General features: G+C 40.9%; 1 protein-coding gene across 1 annotated transcript; it reads right to left on the reverse strand.

The window, feature by feature from the left end:
* Window positions 1-3,259: 3,259 nt before the first annotated feature.
* Window positions 3,260-5,191, reverse strand: LOC117964367 (LHFPL tetraspan subfamily member 5 protein-like). Its single transcript, XM_059004544.1, has 2 exons — window positions 4,292-5,191; window positions 3,260-3,285 (listed from the first exon to the last, which is right to left on the reverse strand). The coding sequence occupies exons 1-2, from the start codon at window positions 4,701-4,703 to the stop codon at window positions 3,260-3,262; spliced, it is 438 nt and encodes a 145-aa protein (XP_058860527.1). The 5' UTR covers window positions 4,704-5,191.
* Window positions 5,192-10,796: the final 5,605 nt, after the last annotated feature.

Consider the following 10,796-nt stretch of genomic DNA (forward strand, 5'->3'; position numbering starts at 1 on the left):
TGATTTGGAATTCTGCAACGTTGTCAATATAAATGGGGATAAGTTTGAAAGCGTTTATGTTTTGAAAACTGTTTATGTTATGAAGAGACAAATGCATCTGTTTTCTGATTCTGATCTTGGAATATAAGCCTGGTGGAAGAGCTTTAGACCCACAGAACAATGCCAAAGCCAGGCTGGGTCATCCAATATCCTGGATCTATTGGTCGTGTTAGGAGGAAAAGCACACCACTTGTATGAGTAAATGTCAAGGTGTATTGAACGGAGGTTTCTAGGGTTTGTGTGGTTTGTGCATCATTCAAGGGAAAAGATTATACCAAAACCATTATAGTGGAGAAGGGAAAAAACTCTAGCATTCAATAGTACACCTGCTTTACACCCATGGAAGAATGTATTGTTATAACCCTATAATACATCTCCTAGGCTTTAAACAACAAACTTGAAAATTGTAAAAACATGTGGTATAAGGCAAGGGCTTTCAACCGGGGGTACGCCTACCCGTGGGGGTACTGCTAAGGGTCATAGGGGGTATGCAGGACGACTCAAAAATGCACAAATTAAAATGAAAGTAAAAGAAAATAATGATCTTGAATTGATTTTTTAACGGTATTATATATTCTCTAAACCAGTGGTTTTCAACCTTTTCATCTCAAGTACCACCAGGTGTACCAGTAACTGAGCAATCTTAAACTGCTGTTGTAAAGCCAAGACCTGCCTCATTACAAGCAGGTTTGCTGTGTCTGTACTCATAAGAACATAAGAACATAAGAAAGTTTACAAACGAGAGGAGGCCATTCAGCCCATCTTGCTTTTTGGTTGTTCGTAGCTTATTGATCCCAGAATCTCATCAAGCAGATTCTTGAAGGATCCTAGGGTGTCAGCTTCAACAACATTACTGGGGAGTTGGTTCCATACCCTCACAATTCTCTGTGTAAAAAAGTGCCTCCTATTTTCGGTTCGGAATGCCCCTTTATCTAATCTCCATTTGTGACCCCTGGTCCTTGTTTCTTTTTTCAGGTCAAAAAAGTCCCCTGGCTCGACATTGTCTATACCTTTTAGGATTTTGAATGTTTGAATCAGATCGCCGCGTAGTCTTCTTTGTTCAAGACTGAATAGATTAAATTATTTTAGCCTGTCTGCATATGACATGCCTTTTAAACCCGGGATAATTCTGGTTGCTCTTCTTTGCATTCTTGCTAGAGCAGCAATATCCTTTTTGTAGCGAGGTGACCAGAACTGAACACAATATTCTAGGTACTCACTTGTTTGTTGCCTCATTCTGCTGAATGGTTAATCTATGCAGCTGATGACTGCAATGAGCTCAGCATGTTTATCATTTTAAATATGTTGCCAGTGTTGTATATCGAATTGGTGACCGCAACTTCAATTGTGTACAGTTGTAATATAGGGAAGAGCATGCTGCAGCTCGCATGTTCAGTGTTAGTGAAGTCCTGATCTGACAGCATGTAACACAGGCAGCTCGCATGATTTACATACCGTTTATTTTTCAGTAAAAATCAGTTTAAATTGCAGTGAGTTTGTTCTGCTATATCTACACCAGCAAGCACGTTGTCATACATCATCATTAGTAAATGGCGTTGTTTTGTTTGTTTACTGCAATCAAGTGAGCTGCAACACACAGTACACTTCCTAATTACAGTCCCAAGTATTTCTGTGTGTTCTGCTTTCACATTTTTTAAATGGTCAGTTTCAGAAATAAACGTTGTTTTCCCTGCAACAGCTGACCCTGCTTTAGTACAAAACTCACGCTTCGTACTGTTTTACACAATGGTAACGGTGCTCTTAGATTATTGTGCCTGCTTCTTTGGCTGACGAGATATTATCAGCTCATCATCTAACTATGGAATCTTGTGCAATTAAATCTCTTAAATTACTGACAGTAAACAATGTAACACAATCTATTATATCTGGGATGCAAGACGCAAAGTAACCTTTTCACTTCCCTGTTTGTTTAGTTCTTGCGCTTTTTGCTGCATTACAGCCCTTCATTAATTATTTTCTTTATTTTAAGTTTCCAGGGCATTTTGTTAATGGCACGTGTGCAACACAGAAACCTTAAGTGTATTTTTATTTGTTGCCGTTCTTGTTCTATGTTTCTTAAATGCAGCTGTTCATTTTAACCTACTCTTTTACACAACAATACTCACACATGTTTGGTCACCATCACAACTTTTTGCAAGAAACCGGGGTTCCCGTATTCTGCTGGTGTTAATACAGCACCTCTCTACTCTTACAAGCAATTTTATTCGATCAAATTGTTACCGATACCGTCCTTCTCGCACGTCAAGTTATTAAAACATGCGATTGAGATATGCGTGTTTTGTTTTTATACAGACCGACGTAATATCGCATTCGTAAATATTGGCACTTACTTTTAAAGGGAGATGCATTTTTGTGCCTAACGCCTAAAAAACAGTTTTTTGCATTTGTAACTATTTTAGTCGCAGTCTGGAGCCCTGGATCATAATTTCTCATTTCTCTGTGATTCAGTGGTACAAACAGAGTGATACATTACGGTGGTGCGACTGAGGCAGCATTGTTTTTTCAGGAATCATATAGTCATAAAGAACTGTCGGTGCGTACCAGTGGCAAGCCTCTGATTTAATCTTTGTTTAGCAGCTCAAAGTGAACCGCAAATAAAAAAAAAAAAAAATTTAAAAAAAAAACATAATCTATCATGTCCACATTTTCCACCTGTACGCATGCGCGATTTTGATTGAGTGGCTTTCCACTCTGATGTATAGGTGAGCGCTCTGTGCTGCTCGTGATCTTTGCTGTTTTCAACTTGTATCAGCGAAGCATAATGTTTTGGCATTTTTTTTAGAAGTGTAAATGCTCGGTAAACATAAATAGTAATACAATACTCATATTTTGAACGGTTTTGATGTATTTGTTACCGCGGCTGAATATGTTTTGGATACATTTCTTACTTGCAAAACAAAAACTAAGGAAGAAATCACAAGAGTCTACGGAAAGTGCAAAGCGACAGAACAGAGCCCCTTTGGATCATTTTTATGCTGACTTTAAAAAAAACAAAAAAACGTTTATCATTGTTAGTTATTATAGTTTTTTCTTGAGGTTATGTTTTTGATGTTTTAAATGGCACACAATTATGCTGAGATGGGAAGTAAATGGTAACATGATAAACATTTACAGTGCAGACTATTTTGTATTATTTATAATGACTTTGCCCAACAGAAAGCGAATACGAGTGTTTCCAAAGAGATTCCGGCGTATTCTCTTAAACCAACAGTTCAGTCCCAATCACTGTTGTGAAAAATTATAGATTAAATAAAAGAGGGAAAAAGAAATATGTTAATCAGACTTTTATTGCAATTGTGGTACCATTCAGTGAGAGAAAATTGTAAAGTGTACTAAATAAACTTAATTATGCATTCTATCTATCTATCTATCTATCTATCTATCTATCTATCTATCTATCTATCTATCTATCTATCTATCGTACTGTCTTTGACATTAATAAAAACACAATTCACAAAAAAAATAAAATAAAATAAACTGATCTACATGGAATCCCGGGTTCGTTAAAGATTTTTTCTGGGACCTTTGTTCTGTTTAAGTTGTATGAAGCCTTGATCCCGCATACTGCATAGCTAGGGATTCTGTTGTACACGAGGGATTCAACATGGTACCGAACAGTGAAAAACAGAACGGTATCGTTGGAACCTGTCAACTTGGGGTTCCAACTATCTCAAATACTGGGCAAGGTATCGCGACAAGCTCCGCCTTTCATGCGTTTCACCTCTAAAATCCTAACCAACTATCAGCTATGTCCTTATCCAATGCTTGAATATTTCCAGTTTTGTAATTTTGCCTTGTATATTTTTTTAAATAAAATGTGCTGGAGCACAAAAGCTTAGAGTTTAGGAATGTGTGTGCATGTAGCATAACTTCACAACTTACTGACATAAACCCTGAAACGTTGGCTGAGAAGTACACAACATAGCTATAGATGTTGTCATCAAGCTCATCAATTCATCACCTGCTGTTTTCCACAGATACAACAAAGTATGTTTTAAACGTTTAGCCTTAGTGATTAAACTTCAAACGACACATATATAAAACAGACGACTTCACTAAATTCATATTTTTATTTACATAAATGCCATTTTTTCTACATTCTTGTTTTGACTTGGATACATATAGGCCTACTCAAATGATTCGTTAACATTGCCAGCTTTGTTTACATGTGACTTGTAAAACGAGATCACGGATATTTGCAGGGCAACTAGATAAAGGCATCCATACTCACCCGAGGCCAGCTGCATCCAGGCGCAGATTTTGTAAACTGTGGCGGAGTTACAGAAGAAGAAGAGCCCGAAGCACACAATACAGCCCACGATCAGGAGCATGGCGATCCCGACGAAGAACATAGCGGTCCTGAACGCGCTAGAGGGAATCGTGGCAAAGTCCAGCGGGCTTCCTTTACACGTCAGCTCCGAGGTCAGGGCATTGCCGATACAGTAGTGAAACAGACCAAAGTATCCCGCCTGAGGCGTGTTCACGCTGTCCCCTATCCAGTAGGGCTGTATGAAGCAAACTACCAAGATGATGGCAAAGCATACGGTGAAAATCGCCCAAAGGGCGCCTATCGCCCGGGCGTTTCTCACATAGTTCGTGTGGTAGATCTTAGCAGCTTCACGGGCCGGTAGCATCTTTTCCATCTTGGCAGAAAACGTGGCTGAGTCGTGAGTTTACAAAATAAATAAATACATAAAATGCAATATCATTAACAATAATACAGCAGCACAATTACAGTTCATCGATGTTTGTATTGCCTCTGTTAAAAGTGATCAGTTCCCACGCTCCACTTCAAAGCCCAGCGTTACTTGTCCACTTTTGAACCACACGTCTCTGGTACGGTTTTTAATACCGCAATATCTTCCTCTTTTCTTCAGTTCAAAACATCTCGTATCTTCACAAGCTCACTAAGGAGTTCAGATGTTAAGTAGCCTTGTCTAATTCTTGGAACGCTCAAAGAGTCATCAGATACACCATATATCTGGTAATGCCTCTATATGACGGATTCTATGCCTTTAATAATAACTGGCCATTTGTTAATGGTGTGCTTCCTTGCTCTCTCTCTCTCTCTCTCTCTCTCTCTCTCTCTCTCTCTCTCTCTCTCTCTCTCTCTCTCTCTCTCTCTCTCTCTCTGTCCTCGGTCGGATAATGATTCAGGACCTTGGACAGCTTCTTATAGTTAATGACGTCTTCCCGACGCGTCGGAAGAAGTTGCTTGTCAACAGGAGATCTTGTCTCCAGTTACCGCAGGATCCATGTCTTTGAAACGCCACTCAGCATGAGTATTTAATGCATGTTCTTGCTGTACTGATGTTTACTGTGGGCTGTGCATTCAAAGTACTTAAAACTTGAATCTTAAAAAAAAAGTTCAAGAAATAAACGGGTATTAGTGTATAAGTAACATTTACATTTCAGGCCAATGCACCATTTATTATTATTATTATTATTATTATTATTATTATTATTATTATTATTATTATTATTATTATTATTATTATTAGTAGTAGTAGTAGTAGTAGTAGTAGTAGTAGTAGTAGTAGTATTGTTGTTTGTGTACTGGTACCATGCACAGTTTGTATAAAATCCTCAGTAAAGTTTTGTCAGGGACTGTTTTGAATTTCTGTATAATAAAGTTGTCTTGCTGTCAGGAGGCTAAAACGACTAGTTGGTTGTCAGCAGGAACAGTCAAAAAGAGGCCGTATTTAGATGTTTCACATGTCTGGACTAATTGAAACGTCAGGCTTTTCATTAGGAAGCAGTGCGAGCAGATGTTTTCATTAGGAAGCAGTGCTAGGAGGTGTTTTCATTAGGAAGCAGTGCTAGCAGGTGTTTTCATTAGGGAGCAGTGCTAGCAGGTGTTTTCATTAGGGAGCAGTGCTAGCAGGTATTTTCATTAGAGAGCAGTGCTAGCAGTGTTTTCATTAGGAAGCAGTGCGAGCAGGTGTTTTCAGTAGGAAGCAGTGCATCAGATGTTTTCATTAGGAAGCAGTGCATCAGGTGTTTTCATTAGGAAGCAGTGCATTAGGAAGCAGTGCTAGCAGGTGTTTTCATTAGGGAGCAGTGCTAGCAGGTGTTTTCATTAGGAAGCAGTGCGAGCAGGTGTTTTCATTAGGGAGCAGTGCCAGCAGGTGTTTTCATTAGGAAGCAATGCATCAGGTGTTTTCAATAGGAAGCAGTGCATCAGGTGTTTTCATTAGGAAGCAGTGCATTAGGAAGCAGTGCTAGCAGGTGTTTTCATTAGGGAGCAGTGCTAGCAGGTGTTTTCATTAGGAAGCAGTGCATCAGGTGTTTTCATTAGGAAGTAGTGCATTAGGAAGCAGTGCTAGCAGGTGTTTTCATTAGGGAGCAGTGCTAGCAGGTGTTTTCATTAGGAAGCAGTGCGAGCAGGTGTTTTCATTAGGGAGCAGTGCCAGCAGGTGTTTTCATTAGGAAGCAGTGCGAGCAGGTGTTTTCATTAGGAAGCAGTGCATCAGGTGTTTTCATTAGGAAGTAGTGCATCAGGTGTTTTCATTAGGAAGCAGAGCATTAGGGAGCAGTGCCAGCAGGTGTTTTCATTAGGAAGCAACGCTAGCAGGTGTTTTCATTAGGAAGCAGTGCATCAGGTGTTTTCATTAGGAAGCAGTGCATTAGGAAGCAGTGCAAGCAGGTGTTTTCATTAGGAAGCAGTGCATCAGGTGTTTTCATTAGGAAGCAGTGCATTAGGAAGCAGTGCAAGCAGGTGTTTTCATTAGGAAGCAGTGCGAGCAGGTGTTTTCATTAGGGAGCAGTGCCAGCAGGTGTTTTCATTAGGAAGCAGTGCGAGCAGGTGTTTTCATTAGGGAGCAGTGCTAGCAGGTGTTTTCATTAGGAAGCAGTGCTAGCAGGTGTTTTCATTAGGAAGCAGTGCATCAGGTGTTTTCATTAGGAAGCAGTGCATTAGGAAGCAGTGCTAGCAGGTGTTTTCATTAGGGAGCAGTGCTAGCAGGTGTTTTCATTAGGAAGCAATGCATCAGGTGTTTTCATTAGGAAGCAGTGCATCAGGTGTTTTCATTAGGAAGCAGTGCATCAGGTGTTTTCAATAGGAAGCAGTGCATCAGGTGTTTTCATTAGGAAGCAGTGCATTAGGAAGCAGTGCTAGCAGGTGTTTTCATTAGGGAGCAGTGCTAGCAGGTGTTTTCATTAGGGAGCAGTGCATCAGGTGTTTTCATTAGGAAGCAATGCATCAGGTGTTTTCATTAGGAAGCAGTGCATCAGGTGTTTTCATTAGGAAGCAGTGCATCAGGTGTTTTCATTAGGAAGGAGTGCATTAGGAAGCAGTGCTAGCAGGTGTTTTCATTAGGAAGCAGTGCTAGCAGGTGTTTTCATTAGGAAGCAGTGCATCAGGTGTTTTCATTAGGAAGCAGTGCATTAGGAAGCAGTGCTAGCAGGTGTTTTCATTAGGGAGCAGTGCTAGCAGGTGTTTTCATTAGGAAGCAGTGCGAGCAGGTGTTTTCATTAGGGAGCAGTGCCAGCAGGTGTTTTCATTAGGAAGCAGTGCGAGCAGGTGTTTTCATTAGGAAGCAGTGCATCAAGTGTTTTCATTAGGAAGCAGTGCATCAGGTGTTTTCATTAGGAAGCAGAGCATTAGGGAGCAGTGCCAGCAGGTGTTTTCATTAGGAAGCAACGCTAGCAGGTGTTTTCATTAGGAAGCAGTGCATCAGGTGTTTTCATTAGGAAGCAGTGCATTAGGAAGCAGTGCAAGCAGGTGTTTTCATTAGGAAGAAGTGCATCAGGTGTTTTCATTAGGAAGCAGTGCATTAGGGAGCAGTGCCAGCAGGTGTTTTCATTAGGAAGCAGCCCTAGCAGGTGTTTTCATTAGGAAGCAGTGCATCGGGTGTTTTCATTAGGAAGCAGTGCATTAGGAAGCAGTGCAAGCAGGTGTTTTCATTCGGGAGCAGTGCAAGCAGGTGTTTTCATTAGGAAGCAGTGCGAGCAGGTGTTTTCATTAGGAAGCAGTGCATTAGGAAGCAGTGCGAGCAGGTGTTTTCATTAGGAAGCAGTGCGAGCAGGTGTTTTCATTAGGAAGCAGAGCATTAGGGAGTAGTGCCAGCAGGTGTTTTCATTAGGAAGCAATGCTAGCAGGTGTTTTCATTAGGAAGCAGTGCATCAGGTGTTTTCATTAGGAAGCAATGCATTAGGAAGCAGTGCATCAGGTGTTTTCATTAGGAAGCAGTGCATCAGGTGTTTTCATTAGGAAGCAGTGCATTAGGAAGCAGTGCCAGCAGGTGTTTTCATTAGGGAGCAGTGCTAGCAGGTGTTTTCATTAGGAAGCAATGCATCCGGTGTTTTCATTAGGAAGCAGTGCATCAGGTGTTTTCAATAGGAAGCAGTGCATCAGGTGTTTTCATTAGGAAGCAGTGCATTAGGAAGCAGTGCTAGCAGGTGTTTTCATTAGGGAGCAGTGCTAGCAGGTGTTTTCATTAGGGAGCAGTGCATCAGATGTTTTCATTAGGAAGCAATGCATCAGGTGTTTTCATTAGGAAGCAGTGCATCAGGTGTTTTCATTAGGAAGGAGTGCATTAGGAAGCAGTGCTAGCAGGTGTTTTCATTAGGGAGCAGTGCTAGCAGGTGTTTTCATTAGGAAGCAGTGCATCAGGTGTTTTCATTAGGAAGCAGTGCATTAGGAAGCAGTGCTAGCAGGTGTTTTCATTAGGGAGCAGTGCTAGCAGGTGTTTTCATTAGGAAGCAGTGCGAGCAGGTGTTTTCATTAGGGAGCAGTGCCAGCAGGTGTTTTCATTAGGAAGCAGTGCGAGCAGGTGTTTTCATTAGGAAGCAGTGCATCAAGTGTTTTCATTAGGAAGCAGTGCATCAGGTGTTTTCATTAGGAAGCAGAGCATTAGGGAGCAGTGCCAGCAGGTGTTTTCATTAGGAAGCAACGCTAGCAGGTGTTTTCATTAGGAAGCAGTGCATCAGGTGTTTTCATTAGGAAGCAGTGCATTAGGAAGCAGTGCAAGCAGGTGTTTTCATTAGGAAGAAGTGCATCAGGTGTTTTCATTAGGAAGCAGTGCATTAGGGAGCAGTGCCAGCAGGTGTTTTCATTAGGAAGCAGCCCTAGCAGGTGTTTTCATTAGGAAGCAGTGCATCGGGTGTTTTCATTAGGAAGCAGTGCATTAGGAAGCAGTGCAAGCAGGTGTTTTCATTCGGGAGCAGTGCAAGCAGGTGTTTTCATTAGGAAGCAGTGCGAGCAGGTGTTTTCATTAGGAAGCAGTGCATTAGGAAGCAGTGCGAGCAGGTGTTTTCATTAGGAAGCAGTGCGAGCAGGTGTTTTCATTAGGAAGCAGAGCATTAGGGAGTAGTGCCAGCAGGTGTTTTCATTAGGAAGCAACGCTAGCAGGTGTTTTCATTAGGAAGCAGTGCATCAGGTGTTTTCATTAGGAAGCAATGCATTAGGAAGCTGTGCGAGCAGGTGTTTTCATTAGGAAGCAGTGCCAGCAGGTGTTTTCATTAGGAAGCAGTGCATTAGGAAGCAGTGCGAGCAGGTGTTTTCATTAGGAAGCAGTGCGAGCAGGTGTTTTCATTAGGAAGCAGAGCATTAGGGAGTAGTGCCAGCAGGTGTTTTCATTAGGAAGCAACGCTAGCAGGTGTTTTCATTAGGAAGCAGTGCATCAGGTGTTTTCATTAGGAAGCAATGCATTAGGAAGCTGTGCGAGCAGGTGTTTTCATTAGGAAGCAGTGCCAGCAGGTGTTTTCATTAGGAAGCAGTGCAAGCAGGTGTTTTCATTAGGAAGCAGAGCATTAGGGAGTAGTGCCAGCAGGTGTTTTCATTAGGAAGCAACGCTAGCAGGTGTTTTCATTAGGAAGCAGTGCATCAGGTGTTTTCATTAGGAAGCAGTGCGAGCAGGTGTTTTCATTAGGAAGCAGTGCGAGCAGGTGTTTTCATTAGGAAGCAATGCAAGCAGGTGCACATTGGAGATTTCCCTTGAGGAACTGCAGCAATTGAAATGAAGCTCTGAATTATTTAGCATGCCTCAAGAAAACAATATCAACAATATCATTCAAAACAAGGGTACCTAAGTGTTTGAGTGAGGGCAAAGTGCTATTACTAATTGAATGTGCAGTGCTATTACTAATTGAATGTGCAGTGCTATTACTAATTGAATGTGCTGTGCTATTACTAATTGAATGTACAGTGCTTTTACTAATTTAATGTGCATTGCCGTTATTTTAGTTTGTACTTATGAAAGAGGAGCTTTTCTAAATGTCTCTTAGATGTTATGTCGGTGTACAACAGAAGCACTCTTAACATACGCAGTGAAAAGAGATGAACTGCAACGACTGCTCAGCTCAACCCTAACCCCAAACATGTCTGTTTATAGTCTCTATATTCAAATAAATTAAAAATAACAATAATAATAATAAAAACGCTAGAATAAAAATATGCAATTTTATCAGATTGAAGTTATGTTCCCATTTGGAAATGCTTTTAGTAAAGATAGAAGCCTGGGTTTGTCCATTTTTTTTAAAGTAATCTAACATCTGCTACCTTGTCCAGTATCCACTTAGCAACTGCATGGCAATAAACTGGGATACAGTATAGGCTAGAATGTTAATTTCAACAAACAGAAGATCCTGGAAAGATCCTGTTTGCTCTCGGTGAGATTTCAACATGTGGTATTAATAATAATTTATAATACGTGCCAGGTTTTAAACTTCTGTTCCCTATGAGATAAGAGCCACTATCACGTGAAGTTACATTATATAAGACAAAGTGAGGAACT

Source organism: Acipenser ruthenus, chromosome 30 (genome assembly GCF_902713425.1).
Source record: "Acipenser ruthenus chromosome 30, fAciRut3.2 maternal haplotype, whole genome shotgun sequence".
NCBI classification, from domain to species: domain Eukaryota; kingdom Metazoa; phylum Chordata; class Actinopteri; order Acipenseriformes; family Acipenseridae; genus Acipenser; species Acipenser ruthenus.